This window comes from Drosophila eugracilis, unplaced genomic scaffold, assembly GCF_018153835.1.
Source record: "Drosophila eugracilis isolate 14026-0451.02 unplaced genomic scaffold, ASM1815383v1 contig_1197, whole genome shotgun sequence".
NCBI classification, from domain to species: domain Eukaryota; kingdom Metazoa; phylum Arthropoda; class Insecta; order Diptera; family Drosophilidae; genus Drosophila; species Drosophila eugracilis.
Genome location: NW_024571981.1, coordinates 3,276,417 through 3,296,889, shown reverse-complemented (window position 1 = coordinate 3,296,889; position 20,473 = coordinate 3,276,417). Strand labels below are relative to the sequence as shown.

The window sequence follows — 20,473 nt, the reverse complement described above, 5'->3', positions numbered from 1 at the left end:
AATACAGCATTTTATAGATTTTTTGTGATCTTAGTAAGCCACAAGCTTTTAATATAAAAATATATTCACAAATAGCAAAAATATTTGCATATTAAAAATAACTGGATTTTATTTGGGATCATGTCACATGTTAGTAAATCCCTTTATAGAAAGAAGAGTAAAGTCTCTTTAATTTTTAAACCTTTTCCTAGTCCACTTTAAGCACTTATACTTTCTTATTCAACTTTTGTGAACCAAGAATAAGCAAATCTAATCTTTATGCTTTTCCTTTTCCTTTCAGAGCTGGCAACAACTTAAGCCGGATTCAATGGGAAACACAAAATCGCAATAATTGACAAATCCAGTTAAAAACTGTCCAATTCCCCAAAAGCGAACACAAAACCGGCACTAAAAATAACTTAAAGACCAGGCCAAAAAAGAAGGGCAAGAAACAACGGAGACTGAGCCCTGAAATTGCCCCAGAAAATTGCATAAAATTGCAACTAGCCAACAGGAAGTGGAGAAGTGACAAGCAGAGATACGACAAGGATAACCAAAGGACACAGACGGGATAAGGAATAGGAACGGGGTCAATCATTTACTGCACGATTGCCAGCACCGACCAACGAACTGAAAGTTTAATTGCCTCTGTTATTCGTCGAAAAAAGAAAGATAGAAAAATCAAAAACGGAAACGTAGTCCAGGCGAATGCAACAATTAAAATCAAAAACTTTTGGACAAGATGATGCTGCCTACGCCGTGGCGACAACAAATCCCAACTGCTGAGCGCATCCATCGACAGCCATTCCGAGCCTAAGATCCTGTGCAGAATCAAGGATACGAACAGAGCAGAATCCTTCGAGCGAAAGAAACGGACTGAGACTGAACGATAGATTTGGGGAGAAAGCACGCTGGCGAGTGGCGGGGCTTTTAAATCGTCTGCTTCTAATTTGAATGGACTCAGCCGCATTCGACATTCAAATGCATATTTGGAAACTTTTGTTAATTGGTAAGTGCCAGTCCGTGTTATTTTATGCTTGATGAAAACGAAAACTTGACCAGTCTCAGATAACTTTCTCAGATTCAAATCAAAATGCACTGAAATAAAAATATAGAAAAAAATTTTTAAAAAAATATTAGAAATAGGGATATCATCTTTTGGTAGTAATTAAAAATTTTTACTTTCTTAACAACAAAAGATTTTTTATGATTTTTTTAGGACTGAAATTTATTTTTTTCAGTTTTAAATTTCACCAAAGTGTGTGAAAAAATGGGAAAATCTGAATACTAATTTCAAACTTTCAACTTTGGGTTTCTTGAATGAAAAAGCAAACGAAAAAAGGGATACAAATGTATAACCACGATTGCAAAATACTCTAAGAAAGAAAATAAGAACCAGCTTTGGGATTTAATATGTACAAATAAGGAAGCCTACGAAATGGGGGTCACCCTTCAAAGTGCTTCCGAAATTTACAACTGTCCTAGTCAAAGCGCAAAAAAATATCCAAGAGATAGCCAACTCTTTGTATAAAGGGTTAAAAGTTGCCGCTCTCATATTTCCGTATTTTATTTTTTCCTCGCCTTTCCCTCTTTTTTCTGTTCATATTTAACTTGCCCAAAGAGTTTCTACCCGCCGAGTGGAACATTTTTTTTATATTTGCAACCCCTACTCTTCTTGAGCATTTCAGCCAGGCTGGTTTAAATAGTACTTTCACCTACTTTCTTCCGAGTTTAAGTTGTTGAGGGTTTACCCACGGGAATAGACTCTCCTCCATGGCAGCCGGAGAGCTTTTTAATTATGAAGCAACATCTCTGGAGTGAATCTGCGAGCGTTTAGTTAATTTATATTTTTCAAGTTTATTAGAAAACACAAGTTTGTAATACGAAACTCGCTAGAGAAGTAGCAGATGCTCAGCGGCTTGGAAATTAATTTAATGCACTAATGAGTAGTTCAAGGTCCAATTGGAAAAATATTGAGTTTTATTATTTCTGACATTTGTATGAACTATATACAAGTATACTATTATATTAGCTCATCACAAACTGAAATGCAACTAGTTCTGCATGTTTCGCAAAATAATTATTTTACAAAACCATATTCAACTTTTAGTTAAATCTGAAAAATGTCGAAAATCGAACTGAAAAGTCACAGAATCTTTATAGAAGCTTCCAAGCCGAACTTGAATAATGCAACTGCAATCCCACTTTGTAAATTAATTTGATGCACTTGGATGAAACTTTCAGTTGAGATTGCCATCCAATTGCCTCGCCATATTAACAGGCAATCAAATTTGATTAATATCCAGCACAAAGCGCTTGCTTCTCGATTCAAGTTCAATTTCAATTTGTGGCCCGCATATCCCCCTGCCAAAGCAATTGCATTTTTCCCCTTCTCGAGTGCACTTTCTCCCTCAAGTTTGGAACTTTGACATGGAGACTTGCAGCACTTAATAAAGTTATTTATCTAGACCAGACTCTGCAGTTTAGCTGGAAGGTAAAAAGCATGTGCGTTGAGGTGATTGATGATATCGATAAGTTTTTATAAATTGCAAACGCTTGTGGCGGACATCCAAGTCACTTTTTTATCCTATATATAACAGCCAGATAACATGGCCTTAAGCTTTGACATCCCGGCAGTTACTTTAAATTTCGCATACTAAAATCAGCATAAACTGTCGGAAAAAGAAAAAATGGAAATCACCGCACATTCTATTGCATAATTACGCCATCGCCACTGATTTCGACCCCAATTAAAAGTCAACTGCACTTGAGACTTACTTTGGCTACTGACCACACACCACCAGCTGGAAAAAGAGTTCGGAGCAAAAAACTGGGTAATATAGAAATAAAACTGCAAAAAACTTTTGCGCCAAATACTTAATGAGTGGCTCATAAAAATTCTCATATATATGCAAGTGAAGTTCCTGAGCGGGCGAGGGCCAAAACACACAAATGTCAGACGCAAACAGAAACCTCAACAATTAAACTTTTGACTGGACTCTACAAACTGCCAGACCAAGCTCTTTTATAATGTATAAAGGTTTTCTGGCAATTGCCAAAACAAAATCACTGCAAATTGTGCAAAAAGCTCGGCCAGCAGAGTTATTCAAGTGAACATCTTGGCAGGATCTGACTTCTGCAAACTGAATGAGAGACTTTGTGGTCCAGACGTGTGGTTAACTTGGATAATAATATTTCTCAAAGAAGTTTTGAGACTTTTTGGGGTTTTCAACAAGAATTTTGGTTTTAAAATAAAGTTCAATTATTAGTTTTGAAAGTTTTTGATTTCAAAATACCTTTACATTATAAATTGGCCAAAAAACTAAAAACTTGTATATGTTTCAAAAAATGTTCGCAAATTTATTATTCATTGTATATATGAGAAAAAAAATTATTAAATAGTAATGATGTTTTTATAAAATAGAAAATCGCTGCTATATTTCAAGCTCACATTGATGTTTTGTTGAAAAAAATTTAAAATCGTGGGGAAAAGAGAAAATTCTCCAAGAAAGCTTTATGGCTAAAATGAACGAAGCATACTACTGTTCTATAAAAGTTTAACCACGCAGCTCTGCTTTAACTATTGTAGAAAACTCATTCGGAGAGCTTTTATGGTGGGCTTCAGCCCATAATAAATAAAGTATAAGTCTTCAAGTTTAATTTTGGTCTTATACTTTACAACCGAACGTCATAAAAGACTGCCATATTATATTTTAGTTTATAGAAAATGTTAGAGGACTTTTAATGCTTTTCAGGAAGTTATTATATTCTTCGAATTAGGAGATTTGCAGAAAACGTACTTTATACTACGCCGAATATAAGAGCCTTTCGAATAAACCAATTCCAAATGAAGTAAAATATCCTTTTAGGGAATTTTTTGCAACCGCTCACGAAAAGCTTTTAAATAAATGTAGGGGATTTTTGGAATCATTTACTGCGTTCAAGGATTTTTTCCTTATTATGTCGGAAGTCGTTTTGTTTTAAGAAAAACGTCAACTTTCCAACATAGTTTCCCATTTATAGGAAGTGTTATACAAAATTTTAAGAGAGAATAGCTAAATAAAAGAGAGTTCCCAAAACCTCCAACGAGGAGTTAATAAGCAATGAATTTCTCAAGTAATACGACACCATCCAAACCGCAATTGAAAATTTATGCAACTCCAACGAAGTGTCAAGTTAACTCAGTGGCAAATGAATGCCATCCAGTTTAACAGCATTATTCAATTTAGCCGTCACAAATGTCATTCGTAATAGAGACAAACTCAAAAGGCAAGAAAGTCGACGAGAACTGCGGCAATAATACAAACAAATTAGAAATTACGATCCGACAGAGATGACATCGGGCGGGCAAAGGACAGGCAGGGGTTTAAGCCGTGCCAACTAACCCGCAAAACCATTCAGAATGTTAGCACCGAAGATAAGAGCAGCTACTACAAGTAGAACTGCGGCTCCGGCTGGAAGAACAAACTACAACCCGGAGGGGAAAGCCAGCTTAAAACTATAATTTGTAGGTTGTTGCAGTCTGGCAAAGCCACAAACACACTAATGTGTGCGTGCTATACAGTGAAAGAATTGTATATACATTTATCAGGGACTAAGTTTCGCCTGGTTCCTCAGGAAATGTAAAATACTGCATACTTTCGAGAGATGTTTTCACAAACATTCTTCCCATTTTGCTTTAATTTTATGACATTACTATTCATTAATCTCTATTTAACAAGCTATTAAAAAATATTCAGCTAAGAGTTAATGCAGTAATACAATTTTTGCAACTTTAAAGTGTTAAATATTTACTTGACACATATTTTCACTGTGTACTGACATGAGAGTCTGGGGTTTTTATTATTGTGGCTTCATTTACAATGCAAAAAGAGAGGGATAGGGCAAGGAGAGTGAAGGAGATAGAAGAAGGAGAATGCGTGGCAAGTTGGCGACCACATCTAAAATGAAAAATCTCAAGCAGACGAACACATCTACAGTTCTACACATGGCAACAAAATTTAGGAAAAACAGGAAGGTTACGATCCTAAGAAGGGACAGCACTTGTGGCTTTTCCACACACACTCACACGAACAGTTGTTGCGGGTGCTAAAATGGCCACAGCCACAATTTGTGTTGTCACGAAGTAAATGTTGACACTTGACATAGACAAATACAAATACACCAACACCACTCACACATTCATACACCAGCACGCACACAGTCAAAATGAGAAAGAGAGAGAAAGTGAAAAAAGAGTTGCTAGCTATCCCGTTAGGAGTTTGTTTTATGCTTCCGCACACTTGACATTACACTGCCAATGCACATCCTCCCCCAACGCCCATTTGTCCCATTTCTCGATCTGTTCTTTCCTTCTCCATTTTTTGGACCTCTTGTATCGTTTTTCTAAGGGGTAGCCAGGTTATATCAAAAACAGGGACCAAAGGAGGACAGAAAAATAATCCAATTAACTGGGAATGCTAAAACTTATCGATTTTAATTGCATTTGTCTATGCTGTGGTGCCTATGCTTCTATGTGGTGCATGGTCACACTGTGGATCTGTTATATACAGAATACTTAACCGAAAAGTAATTTTTAATTATTAATACTTTTTGAATATTCATTTTAAATTATTCAGGTATGAGAAATGTTTTTCCGCCCTAAAGTTTTGCATAATTTATCTAAATAGCTTTGGGAAACGAAAACTAAAGAAGGTGTGGAATATTTCTCTAAAAATATCCAAGACTGTATTTGCATACAGAGAACCCAAAATCCTTTTCCTGGGTATTCCCCCTGATGACTTTCCCCCAACCCCTATTGTTTATTTGGATAAGAATCTCTGCCTATCCCATCCCACAACTTTATTTTCGTTCGTGCCTTTATTCAATTTCACTTTGACTGCTAAGCTCACTCAAACACCCACCCACCCAATGATCCATCCACGAGGCGTTTAGTTACCACTACTTGAGCAGCGGCATCCTACATCCACCACCCCCAGCCTATACAACCCCTATAAAGTCTCTACCCAACCCCCCTCGGGCACCCTGTTCGTGACACTCTCTGATAGCAAATTATTACAGTCTGATGAGTTCGTCCTGCTGATGAATGAATGCCGAGCCAATAAATTGTGCTCTGGGCCAAGAGATACTGGACCATTTTTTGTTTTTCCTGCCCCGTTTCGTTTGGTTTTGGTTTTCTTCTTTTAGGGGGTGAGGATAGGGAATCTTGTTATATTCAAAGTATGGGTCACATCAATTTGTTTGCTTTATTTAAGTTTCTGTTTTGATAAAAATTGTTTGCATACTTTGTCAAGTCAGCTGCCTGCTCTCTCAAATTTGATTGTTTGTCCATGCATTATGGACTCTTCTGTTTGGGAATATATTTTGACAGGACACAGGACAGAGCCTCTGGCCTAAACAATTTTCTTTACATTCCAAACACAACTTAATTAAATATATACCTATATATTCCGAATTAACCACGTGCATAACTCAGGTCCAAAGGCAAAAGTCAAACCGGAACTGAGGACCGCAAATGAGCAAGCTTTCGGTTGTGCCAAAATATGTTCAAAGAAATTAATTACGCTGGTGGGGAGTGGAGAGCTGCTGCTTGGGGGGCACATACCTGTGTATCCTTATTGGCCCTATAATGCGGTAAATGGGCAAATGCATTCCAACTGCTCCAAGCTGAGACCACCACCACAATCCTTGCAAAATAAACTACCTTGCGGTTCAAAGTTGATGCCCGGAAACTTTTGGGAATGCCTCGCGTCCGCAAGTTAATTAAAGTGCTTTATATCCTGCTGAGGAATCCGTGCACTTGGCAGTTTATCTTCAGGTTCTTGACTTTTTGGCCATCGAAGTGGTTTACTCTTATTTGAGACATGTTGGCAACGTTTCTTATTTACTGTTTTTTTAACTAAAGAAGGAATCTTAAACCCACAAGTGATAAGGTAAGAATTAATCAATCACGTCTTTTTTGTAATTTAGTTTATTTGGCTGAATAAAAAAATGCCTTTTTGGAATTAATCACTTTCAATAAGGAGAAACTTAAAAGAATGACGGTTTGAATATAAACTCGATTACGAATACGCCACATTTAGTTCAAAATTCGCGACAAAGACATAATTTGCGGTGGCATTAAATTGAAATGAATCGACTCGGTGTAAAGTACCATAGTTCAGCCGGCAAACAAGGGGCAGTGAAAAACTTTAATGTGACAATTTGCAGTAGAATCATCTGGAGAGGTGGAGAGTAGATCGGAGAATTGTGGGCGGGAAGACAAAGGCAAAAGGGCAGAGAAAAGTTGCAGCTGGGAAGGCCGGGAAAGCGAAGCGGAAGCAAAACTTGCCGGCAACTTGCTGACTCTTCTGAATGAAAATGAAGTTGAAAAACCAGCGAGAAAACCAGAGATTTGTTGGAATAACCCGTAATGATTGCAAGAGTTTTTGATTGTGACAAGGCGGACGCACACACCCAGATATCTCGGCATACTCTTTTCTATATATATATATATATCGCCTAAACGATGATAAATGTCCAGGCAGGCGACACGAATTTGTCAGGACCCCGAAAATAGTTTCTGATTAAGATCTTTCTTGCCATTTTTCGGATGACTGCGTGCAAAGGCATAGAAACTGTGAATTAACTTCATTTTTGGGCGGCAACATTTGTCTTTGATATCAAAATAGCCTTTGGGCAAGAGTGTTTAAATTAAATAAATATTTATACATGGCCCCAAATCAAAATCGGAAAATGACAAGTAGCAGCTGTCAAAGCAAGTGCAAAGGATTTTATTGCTATCACCAACGGATCTCCAGGAAGTTCGTGTTCTTTTACCTGGTTCTCATTTGCGGAGGAAGTGGCAGATGACTTCCTCTGGCTGGACCACATCCTGTGCTTTCCATCTTTGCCATATTTTTCATTGTTTGCTGTAACCTTTTGTAACAGCTTGGGAACGCTCTGGGCTTGCTTGTTCATGCACATGAAAAAATATAAACTTTCTTTTCGTTTTTTAAAAAAAATTTAAGTCCGTTTAAACATTTAAGATATCAAAAAATAATAATATAGTACAAGGTTTTTATTCAATTGGACTGTTATTTCAATCAAAACATTATTACATTTTAATTACAATTAATAATAAATAAAACACTTTAAGATTTGAATTTTCATTTTAATTAATGATAATTTTTAATAATTGATAATGCCATTCGATTTTTTCCGAGTGTGTCGCATTGTCTTACTTTGGTGGGTCTTACCTCATTTCCTGATTCCCTTTTCTACTTCTCACTAGCCCTCGAGTTATTTAAGCTGGCACTTATTTAATTTTCATGTAAAGTTGATGGTTGCAGAAAAAGTTTGCCCCGCCTTTGTTTAGCAAAAGTTAAAGTTAAACTGTCTTCAGCTCGAAAGCCAAACAGTTTGCCAGCGTATTAGAAATTCCAGTACGCAAAGTTGCTGTTCAAGTTGCTGCTGGTGTTTTCTGTGTGTTTCTGGCTGCTCTTGGCAGCGGCTTCCTTTGACACAAGCCGGTGGATCCTTTAGCCCTTATACCCGGGGCGAAGTTTTCATCCTGCTTGCATAATTGAATTCCTTTTGGGGGTCAACAAGTTGTTAATTCGGGAATAAATATGAAAATTATTGGTCAAGACTACCAGATTGCAGGCTACTCGATTTCAAGTCAATTATAAATTCTAGTTCATTATTTATGTGCAGTTCGGATTGATTAATATTTTTTAATACAGATCAAATCAATTTATATTAATTTACATCTATCCAAGAAATGTTTGGCTTACACAATGCTGTTTCGTGTTTTACATTTAATGATGCGGGCTTAAATTACAAATTCGTATTCTAACATTTTACAAAGTTCATTTAGTTAACATTACAACTCTGGTTTACTTTCGGTCGAAAGTCAAAATTAAATCAAATTATTTCAATCCCTCAAATATGTTTAATACATTTTGGGATCATACAAAAATATCATACGCGTTTTAATATTTTCCTGGTTAGTTGAATTTCAGAGGAATATTTATGCTGCTACCATGTTTGTCCATCAAAATATTAGCATAAATATTTTCTAAGTTTGATATGCCACACACTCATGTCAGTAGCCAGCATTTGCCCTTGTTGCATGCCACATTTGCATTTTGCTTTTAATTTCCCGCAGCATATTTACATAGTTTCGTGGCATTTGAAGAGCGTGCCTGATTAGGCGTCTCATTTGATATTTTATATAATAAATGATGCAATTTTAAGGTCATAGCTTATGGCAATTTATGCACCTCATTATTATAGTTAGAGGAAAAAAAGAGATGGAAAAAATGCAGACGGGTTTCCTCGCAATTTGTCACGTTTTTTCACCAGGGAAGGGGTATCTCCCTTTTGCTATGTGGGGCCTTTTCCTTATCAAGGCCGTCTTTGGTTGCTAACGAGTGTCAGCTGCGGCGGCGAAATCTTTGAAATTCATGTTCGGCATGCAAACGATGTCACAAAGCACCGGCTGCCAAGATATTTGCCTTGACAAGCGTGTGTCAAGCTGGGTGAAATCCTTTGGCACTAGCAAAATCGAATTTTGTCTCTCGCGGATTAAGCTTTAAGCCCGGGAAATGGCGAAATTGTGGCCGAGTTTCATGGGTTCACTGCACCCGTACTTGAACACATGCGAGCCAATGTCTCAGGAAGCAGAGTCCTTTATTTCAATTCACTGTTGCATAAAACGCGCAGCAGTTAAATGCCTTGAAATATACAACAGCAATTTGTCAGAGTGTGCGTGTGCCAGAGACAAATAAACAACAATTCATTTGTACGGAAAAAGAATGGATGAGAGCCAAGTGCACTTAGAAAATTAGTTTCAATCAAGTGAAAGTGTTTTTAATAAATTAAAATTATTGTGGAAATTACTTAACTAAGCTTATTTGATTATTTTAATTATTTGTATTATCATCGTATGAAAGATAAGAAAAATATATCTAAGAATAATACTCGTAAGCTAATCTTTTTCCCAAGTGCAGTATAAATTCGAGTATGGGGCATTTATTCAACGCACTCACTCATGCAGTTAGTGTGTCACTCTGCAAGCAGTGGCAACCCTGGATTAGTGCACTTTTGTGGCCAACTGTACTAGTCTGCCTAGTCCCCATCATTCATATGTGGCATCATGCCATTGGCATTTATCTTCGTTCTCAACTGGCCATTGTTCCGACTTATTTGTGGGGGCTTTCCCTTGTCTTTTGTGGGTTGATTTGTTCAGAAAATAGATGCTCGGTCAGACAGGACATGTTAATGTGTTGGACAGTTGACAATCTACCTGGGAATACTTCACTCCCATTGCATATTGGCGTATTGACCGCATCTTTGTCCATTTTGTAATAGTTACACTCGTTCGAGAGTTCCTTACCCCAATGTCTATTGTCATTGGTAGAACGCATTCGAATGGTAAGTGCATATCTGTGACCGTGTAATGACAGTCCCCAACGCTTCAGCATGCTGCCTGAATGGCTTTTTTTCGTCATATAGTCTGGCAAAATTTCCCCTCCTGACTCTAACTCGGCAAAGTTAATTGAAATTTAGAGCTCTCGAAATTAACTTTTCAATTATGCCTCCGCAATCGAATTCTGTATGGAGTCCGAGCCCATGGCTGCTTTTAATGTTTGCCAGTGCTGCATTGGCGAGTTTATAGGATGTTAAATGTGTTTTATGTTGACAGTGTTGTCGCTGTTCCTGTGGCTCATGCATTGAGAGAAATTTGTATAGAATTTGTGTACATTTCACAATTCATATATGGTGGGTTAAAAAGGGAAACATCCTTGACTTAATTGTTATAATTAATTATAAATTCACTTTAAAGACGTAACTTTTTAATTCAAATTAAGTTGTTTAAAAGCAAAACCAAAACCTAAAGTAATAAAAAATTAAACTTCAGTGTACCCTAAGTGATCGCAGCCAAGTCCATTACCATCCCAACTGCTTTCTGTGTATTCGATGCTGTTCGGTTCCGTTGTTGGTGGACAACATGTTGACAACAATAACAACAAGTGCATACATGCCTCGTTGCAGAAATTATAGACATAAAAGCTATGTGCCTGCCATCCTGCTCAGGCACACATCCTGCTAAAATATCGTTCTACTCGGCCAGAGCTGACATGACAGTAACTTCAGTTGCAATGCCAACAACGGCAACAATTGCAACAACTGCAACATCAAGAGCAGCGGAGGCAGCACCACCAACAACAACAACAACAACACAAAACTGTTTCAGTGTCTTTGCTTGCAGAGAACATTCATAGTTGGTTCGAGGAGTGGCGAAATTTTGGACCAAACTGAGGGATAAAAATTGCATTTATGCATGTGACGTGTTGCTCGCCCCGACACGCCAGCAATTTGGCACAGAAAAACGGGGTAAAAGGGGCAGAAATGTTTGGGGTAAAACGGAAGCGAAGTTTTCGGTTCCTGCTTCGGAGATTTTCTTGTCATTGGCGACCACACCGGACAGTCCGGCAGAGCAACAAAAAAAATGAAGCTGCAAAATGCAACTGACGTTTTGAATGCAACGGCAAGTTGCTGTCAAAATGGTCACTCCAACTCATTTAGGGTGTAACTCATTAAGCGGATTGACTGAATAAGCTTTGAAGTTGCCAGGCAAGAAAATAATCCACTCCAAGTCAATCATGCCAAATAAAAGTTGGAAAGACATTTATGAGTATGATGATGATGATGAATATGAGTTAAATATTAGGCCACATTGTTTTCGCAGCTTTAACAGGAAAACAACATTTGTATAATTTTGATTTGGCAATTCCACCCAAAAATCCTCTTAATGAGAAAGGAAAACACAGAACAAATACCAAAAACTCATACTTTTTCTCCTACGCCAAGTGCTTTTCCCGCCGAGATTAAAAACCATATGGAAAAAGCGCCGAAAAAAGGTGAAAACCCACTTCTTTTGGAGGAGCACTTAAAGTGGACGTGGACTGCATCAATGCAGGACGTGTAGATCGAGCAAACACATATAAATTTCTGAACTTTTTTGGGTCAGCGGGATAATGCCGATGGGCGTGCCAGCTGCCTCTAACGCACATGTGCCAGTAATTTACATGCCTGTCTATTTGCCGGCGCTTGGAGGTCGCTGGCTGTCAGGACACTGGTGAGAAAGACAGATGGATGTGGAGTGATGAGGGGGGGAGCAATGGGAAAACTAAAAGGAAAGGACGGGAAAAAATCGAGAGAGGAGCAAAAAATTGGACATGTAAAATTCGCCAGAAAGACGCCCATTGCCAATGCAAAAGGCAACCTTCAAAACAGTTGCATGCATTTTTCAATTTTAGAATGACGAGGCGATGGTTTATACGCCACACCCCCTTTGTGCCACTCGCCTTTCGTGCCCCTTTTTTCCTACCCTTTTCCAACCGCCCCTTTTTCCCGCTGTAGCATGCAGGCGTTGGTTTTTCTGCTGGCTTAAAATTTCACCGCATGACATTCATCATAGAGCAGGACCATTTCGACCCCCAGCTGTGTGGGATGGGTTAAGGCTGCCACTGCTTTTGCTCTCTGTGTATGTCTATGTGTGTGTGTGTGCTTTAGATATTTCGGTTTGTTTTTGTACTTGTACAGAGCAGGGAGTCTGTACGTGTGTGTGTGTGTGTGTAGCCAAAACAAACATTGCAAAATTTATGTCGTCTCATAAATTTGTAGCATAATTCTGGAACTGCTGCTCTGCAGCCGCCACTCGAAAATGTTTGGCTGCAATTTTGTGCTTCTGGCCAAGAGCAACCCGACACGACCCGTTTCGACCCGGATTTGCCTTTGGACCAACTCGGTTTGGCCTTTGAGCCGTTTGCCTCGCTTCTTTTCTCTGTTTGTTGGTCTAACGAACCGCGTAAATGCAATTTCTCGGCTTCTTTTTATTTTGTTTTTCCTTCTACTTTGTTGCCGGATAAATCAAACATTTCACATATAATATTTAAGGATTTTAAATTTGAGCTTCTATGCGCTAAAAGCCATTTGACATGGCGATAAAAATGTTTGACTGAAAATAATAAATGTTTAATAAGCCATAACAATAAGAAATGTAAATTTATCATAAAATTAGAATGTACAAAATGAATTTTAAAGACATAAGCTCACTTTTAAAGAATTTTTATAGATATGGCAATTTTTTTAAAGTGCATTTAACCACAATCAAATCAGAAAGCTTGGCTATCGGATCATATGAATAATTGCCATTAATTTGACGGTGTCAGAAGTTGCAACGAGCTGAAAGTTCAATAAATTGTGTGAAATATTTAAATCTCCTATGGCAGCTGCACTGGCAATCAAAGTTCAGCAAAGTGTCGATGGCAGAAAAGTAGCCACAAGAGCATTTCACAAGGCTGTCAACAATTGGCAGTCGGCGAAACTTTCGGCATACTAATCGAAAGCAGTCAAACCGATAGAATCCGCATAATCAGGATGAAACTTGGGAGCTACCGTCATCAATTATTCCCGACTTTGGGGAATTTGGAGCTTAAGTCACTCGGTGTGCATCGTCGCATAAATCAGATATTAAATTATTTGCACTGTTGGTGGGCTAATGGCAAGAGTTACAGCTTGTGCAATGTAATGCGCTTACATGGAATTAGGCTAAGACCCGAAGACTTGCTTAGTAGATTGCGCATACGCAGCGTACGCCAGTAGCAGTGAAAGTTAAACGAGTCTTTTGCCATGTCACTCAGACAGACTCTCTGACCTATGCATATGCAAGCATGCGGGGTCAGGTTAGCTACGCAAGCTGGGTAAACCGACAGGGAACCAAAGCCAGGAGCCGGGAGCCAAATCTCATGCCAATGACAGCTAAGAAATGCAGGGGAAAACTTTCCCGAGGCTGTGCAGCAAGTAAATGCATGAATTAGTAATATAAGAAAAGAGATTTCGTTAATGCACCCACAATATCTAAAGAGTCAGATTTTGAATTTTATATTCGTTTGACATATATTATAAAAGATACACAATATAATCTATGAATGCCCTTAAATAAATTCTTATAACAGAAATACATCTTGTTTTTGGTACAGTCATAGGGCAACATTAAATTTTTAGCAATTTAGTATTTTTCTTTGCCTGTGTAATCTATTGCTTTAGCAGTGGCTTTCCCCTTTGTGCTCTAAACCTACGTCAACTAAATTAGTAACTCTGATTAAACCGAATTATGGTGGATGATAGTTTACTATTATCATACTAAGCTTCCGACAAATTTACTTCCCTCCAAAAAATGTTTCCGAAAGCTGACCGCAAACATTTTTGAGCTTCAGCTTACCGAACTTTCGCCTGGAAAATAAACCGAGCTTGTAGAACAACCAAAATTGCGGCACTGGCAATTATTTTTGCTGCTCTTTGGGCAAACAAAAGGCCAACTCAAAAATGGGGGGAGTGAATTCTACTGCCGTAACCTGACCAACGATACGGGTTGGCAAGAGTGAAAGCCACCTTCGCTCTAGCAACATCCTTCCTGAGTGACTTTCCTTTGCCGCTTAGTTGACTTGCAAAATGGCTGAAATTTCAGCAGGCAGCCAAGCGGGCCCAATTTGACCTACATGCATGGCAAAAACGGGCCAAAAAGGTGGACAACAGGATTTTAATAATTCATTGAAATCAACAAAACTAAAGCCCGTTTTAATGCCCGTTTTTTAAGCTGACTTTGCTTATTGAATTTGCATTTTATCTATTTGAGGTTGCCGTCCCGGCACTAATGCCCACATTTGAAAATTACAAAAAATAAAAAAATGAAAAACAAACCATAACAAACCATTCTGAATAATGTTAAGCAATTTGTGGCTGCATTTTGGATGGGAGAACTTAAGCTTTGTCATTAATTTAGCTTTGAGGCCGCCGGCCTGGTCAGCAGATTTTCAGTAGACCACAAAAAATGGCTTTAAATCCATTTTATGGCCATGGCCATTAACCAAAATTTGTCTGTCATGTGAGGGAAATGTTTACGATGATTCGCATACGGCATATGTAACATTTTTGGGGCGAGCCCTTTTCATTTTATGGCAGACTCATTTGCCTCGAGGTGAAAGTGTAACTATCGGTCATTGAAAAGTTTTTTTGTTTGGCGGGAAGGAAATCACGCATACGCCGGGGTGAACATATATTTTTGGCATTGAGCTAAAAAACTTTTTTCTTGGCTCACAACTTTGCTCATTTAAATGCTTATTAAATATGCCTGGTTAGGTTTTTCACGAAAAGGCCCATTGCGAAAAAGGGTCTGAAAGGATTAGTCTCGAAAAAGTAATACCTTATAAAAATAATTAAGAATTCTTACCATTTTAATTTTAAATTTACTATTGCTACCGATTTGTAAAGACTATTTTACCATTTATCTTAAATATAAAATTGCGCATGTATACGATAAATTTTTTAATTTAAAAATCTGCAACCTAATATTCAAAATAAAATAAAAACTTACCTTTTCCATTCTGATGGTATTTGCTTCGGATTTTAGTATTTTTTGTATTCGTCTACAGCAAAGGTTTATTCAGTTTCAGAATTCAGTTGCCGATCGTTCTAAAACGCAAAAATAAAAAGCAATATGCCATTTAATAGCCAACGGCGGAGGACGAACGAACCCAAAACTATCCGGGCACAGTGGTAAAAATATAATCAAAATAGAAATTGTTGATTTTTCGTTTCGTTGCGCATACTAACGAGTTTTAAAAACTTTAACCCACCAGTGGAGAGACGCACTTCTATACGCACACACCCACACCCGCCCTCACATCCACATTAATGTTAGCCCATGCCGCCCCCTTGACACATTTACTCGTTGCGCATTCGATTTCATTTTGCATTTGTGGACCTTGTCGCTGCCTTTTTTTGCCTTCGCCAACTGGCGGCTCTTGTAATTTCCGCTGTGTGTTTTCCATTTTTTCGCTGCTTTTCTCGTTTACTCAATGTTGTAACCCTTTTTTACTTTCGCTTTTGCTTTTCCCGAGACACGGGGAGCAGCCTTCTCGCAGCCATTAAGCTCCTTGAATGCCCAAATGTCCTGGCAGCTCCTGCCTCCTGCTAAACTGCTAAATGTCGCATAATTATCGTATTTCACTGGCTGCTCTTTTTTAGGGTATTTTTCGTTCCTACCTCGTATAGATGTCTCTCATTATTGTCTGGGCCTGTTTTGTTAAATCCTCTTTGAGTATTACATATATTTTATGGCTTTGAATATGCCAGCATATTTGTGGAATAAAAAGAAATGAGCTCTTATTAATTTCGGTAGGAAAAATATTTTTGTTTACGTTCATATAAGCTGAGATGGGTTCGTTCCAGCTAATTAGAAAGGTTTTCGAAAAAAAGAACCTGGTGAAAGGGTTCTTTTTTGCTTCGCCTTTCCTCTAACTCTTGCATTCATGTGAAATTCTAAGAGCTCTTCTATATATACATTCTATACATTTATCTGCGCGGCTTTCATCAATTTTGGTTGGGAAACATTATCTTTGAGCCATTAAAAACTTTTGGCCCACTCCAATTAATGTTGACAATAACAATTAAAATCATTTAAACCATTTAAGCTCACTTAGGCCAACGTATATACCATGTATTTCAACTGCAATAACCATAAACTATTTGCACAAAACTTTTCTCTTCGCGGCATCGTTAAAGGGACAACCAGTGGAGCTTCAAGTGTCCGTTTTTCCACACTCTCTGAAAGCCGCAGAAACTTTTGAAAGTCCTGCACTAATCGTTTGACACACACATATATATAAGTGCATGTATATACTAGCAAAAGGGATAGAGAAGTCCTCGAAATAGTAGACAACTTTTTAGGTACACAAAACACAATACAAGTTTTTCGTGAAAATTATTTTTGGCTCCCCATGCAGCAAGTACGATTGTTTCCTTTGCGTTTATTTTCCTTTTGGCGCCACTCCCACATTTTTTTCCTTGTTCTTGTTTATGTCTTGGCTTTTTTTATGAGGTAGCCAGGCGCAAGACAAGATTTTATTATTTTGTAACGTTTTTCTTCCGCTTACACTCTTCTTTACTTTATGTGGCCCAGCGAGCCTAAAAGTTTTCCAAACAATTCCACCCAGCTGAGTTTGAAAATGATTGCTTCTTGGCTTTGTGGGCTGGGTATCTTCTTTATCCCTCGTTTATCCTAAACGTTTTATTGTTTCATAAATACTTAATATGCATTGTAATTACTTCTGAGCATCTTATCATCGTTTATTATCCTCGCTGTACAGTAGTTCGCCCAGGATTTAATGTGAAAACTAAAGTTGTGGCCTGATTGTGTGCGGTTTCATTAAAGGGATTCACCCGTTTTTCAGTCATTCTTCCATTTCAACGTTGTGGCATCCCACAAAATGGTCAGTGAACAAGTGTGTGGAATGCCTTTCGGGGTTTACTAAGTGTGAATTTAATTAGAATTTAACTGGAGAGCCAGGCAGACAGCTTTTGAAGTGGGTTAATGTCATTGAAGCTATTCGCAGAATTGCCTAAAATTGGGTCTCTATAGCAGCTCAGTGTGTGTTGACCATAATGTATCCATTTCATGGCCAATAAACAAAAGCTCAAGCCTCAGAAAATCCCACACTCTCGATCTCCATGTGTTGCCAAGTGCGAAAACATTGCATCCATTTCTATTCATATACAATAAACATATACATATACCTATACGTATAGTATGTAAATGTTAAATATATATAGAAAGATATACTGGCAGGACATAACATCAGAGTAACTGCAATAAGCCAACAAAACGTAGAAAAGGCGACAAATGCCAACAATGGAGCTAAGAAGTGGCCAAATAAAATCCATAAATCGCCAGACAATGCAACAGACATGGCGGAGAAAGCGGGTGAAATGTAATAAAAATACGAGTCGCAAAGAAGGAGGGTCCTGGCATTCCCAATGTGCCAAACATGGACTTAATTTCTGCAGCACAAAATGTAATGCAAACAACGACAAAAGCAAAAATGCATCTTGTTGTTGAAATTTTCGGACTTTATTTCGTCTTCCATCTCGTTTTTAATAAAATGTGCCAAGCTCAATTCAAGTCAGGTCGGTCCAGCCGGCTTAGACTCAAAAGCGAACTAAGCTCACTCAACTGTAGTTATTGCTATTCTGGTTTTGGTCAGATCCCCAGACCCGGGCAATATCAAAAGCTGTCGAATCTGACCGCAGAACGGCCAAAAGGACAGGACATCGCATATAGGGTACACACACTCGCCCAGCACTTGACCACATTTGAAAAGAGTTATGAATATTACAGCAAGGTCTGCAGGAGAAAACTTGTTTGGGGGTTCCTCTATTTTTATGACCCCCAATGTATATGTGTGTGTGTGCGGTTGAAATTGTTATTTTCCTTATTTATTTCAATTTATGAGATTTTTATATGCGCACTTTTGTGGCTTCAGTTTTCATGCAGCCAGTCGGCCAGAGTACAAGTATACGAGTATTGCCTTCTAAATAAATCTTTTTTAATCAAATTTATTTGTATATAAGAAGTCAAGGGAAGTTGGTAAATTCTGGAGAAAATAAATAATAAGTAATCCGAAATCAATCTAAATTATACCTTTTTATATTGCTTTTGAGATATTATCAAGTCGATTATTAAAAAGTCCTGTAGGAGTTTACATATTTTGTTTACCCTTAGGTACGAACCTCATCTGTCAATTTTCTTCGTTTAAGTAAAGTTCAAGCTCTTAGGTCTTAATGAAGTCATCCCATCACTTTTTATATTGGCTGCCAAGATGAACTGAAAACAAATCGAAAGCCAAGTTCTGCGAGAGATTTGAGGAAATGGAACCTTAACAAATTATCACATCCATTACTTGGCAACCTCTTAGAAACCATTCGAAGATTAGGAAACCCAACTGCCACTGCCACTAATTCAATTTCCAGGAACACGCGAAAAAGACAAAACTGAAAAATCGGATGGGGAGAACTATATATATATATATGTATTTCTCGCTGGGAAAACTAGTTTAAAGCGACTGCAACTCGGTCACGAACTGCCATAAAAAGCGCAGTGAAAATGGGAAAAGCTGGGATGAAAAAAAAACCGAGGAGGTGGTAATATCGGGGAAGGGGTGCTTAAAGACTACCGAGAGTGTGTATTGGAGTTGATATTTGCGCATCAGTGAGCACATTGAACTGTCAATGCCAGAAAAGGGAGCAGGCGAAGAATAAGTTCTCTGGAAAATGAGTGGGAAATGGCGAAAAGCGTCTCCTCTGCCAATTTATCAATTGCAGTTGGCAATTGACAACGACGAACCCTGACGACTAATGCAGCCATTGCCGTTTGACCCGAAGGTTGAGTGCTCCATCTAAGGACCGAACCTCATCATGTGCGTGTTGAAAAAGTAATTACATCGTCGACTGCCAACTATAAATAACAAAGGGGCCACGGATGGTACGACACAGTTTTTATTGCAACTTTAAAGTGTCATTTTGGGGCATAAATATTCCCACAAAAAGATCCCCCTTCCTTTCCACCAACTCCAGCCTCCATGGTTTCCTTCGTCTGCATAAATCAACGTAAATGAATGCTATTTAGTTGATGGCACAGGCCAGGAAATGCGCCGCTTAGCCAAACACACTCACAAGGATGCACACGCAGGTTCTTAAAAATATGCACTGAGAACAATTTTTCATAGAACTGAAATACAAAAAAACATTCTAGTATTCAAAATATTGTTAATCTCTGATTTGTTGATCATAAAGAAAATATTGAAATATTATAATCAACTAGAGAGTAACATAAATTATATAAAAACTAGTTGGTATCCTCAAAATATTTAATATTTTTCTGATAATTTTGAGATTTTAAAACTGTTATTTATTTTTCAAAGTGCATTCACTCTCTCGAAAGTCTCCGACTGGTTACAGTTACAAATGCAGTCAGTGGCTGGCATTTTCCACATGCATTTCTCAAATGTTCAAATGTGTACGGAAACCGAAGCCAAGTGAAGGCGGAGCGATGTTGCCAACAGAAGAAAGATGGCCCACAGAGAGAGAAGTGCTAGGGCCGGGGACCAAGATCCCACTGTGTGTACGTTTGTGTTCGGCACTTCCGTTTGATATTAGCCTGCTCTCTTCAACGAATTTAGTCAACATCCACAAACATTGGCGAAAGCACTGGCCCCACTGAATTTTCGAGGCAGTGTGAGGGTTAATGCATTTCTGCGGTCTTGGCCAGACTTGAGGGGATGCATTTGTGATTCGGGAAACGGGATTTTGGGGGCATTTTGTTGCGTCTTGAGTAACTGAAGATGTTTGGCCTGCCAGCAAAACGCAAGGCACACAGGCATATTTTGCATACTTTGGGGCTAAATCAGCTATGCCCATAAATCCAGTGCGGAAATGCAGGATATAGCCGACCCAGCCAAGTTGCGCATGCCATGGCGATTCAAAGTGAATCTGTTCGAATCTAATGGCATTGCTAGAAGCGTTTCAGCCATCTGCCCATTGTTGGCATTAGTTCTGCATTTAGTTCAGCAGATGCCGCATTAAAAACAGTTTCATTTGTATACAGATT

The 20,473-nt window shown here is 38.4% G+C and overlaps 1 protein-coding gene across 2 annotated transcripts in view; it reads left to right on the top strand.

Annotated features, from left to right (window-relative positions):
- The first annotated feature begins 286 nt into the window (after positions 1 to 286).
- Positions 287 to 20,473, top strand: part of LOC108103060 (putative neural-cadherin 2) — a 72,763-nt gene continuing 52,576 nt past the window's right edge. For both annotated transcript variants that reach the window (XM_017208388.2, XM_017208390.2), the window contains exon 1: positions 287 to 988. In XM_017208388.2, coding sequence (XP_017063877.2) covers positions 934 to 988 — 55 coding nt within the window. In that variant the 5' untranslated portion in view covers positions 287 to 933. The remainder of the gene's footprint in view (positions 989 to 20,473) is intronic.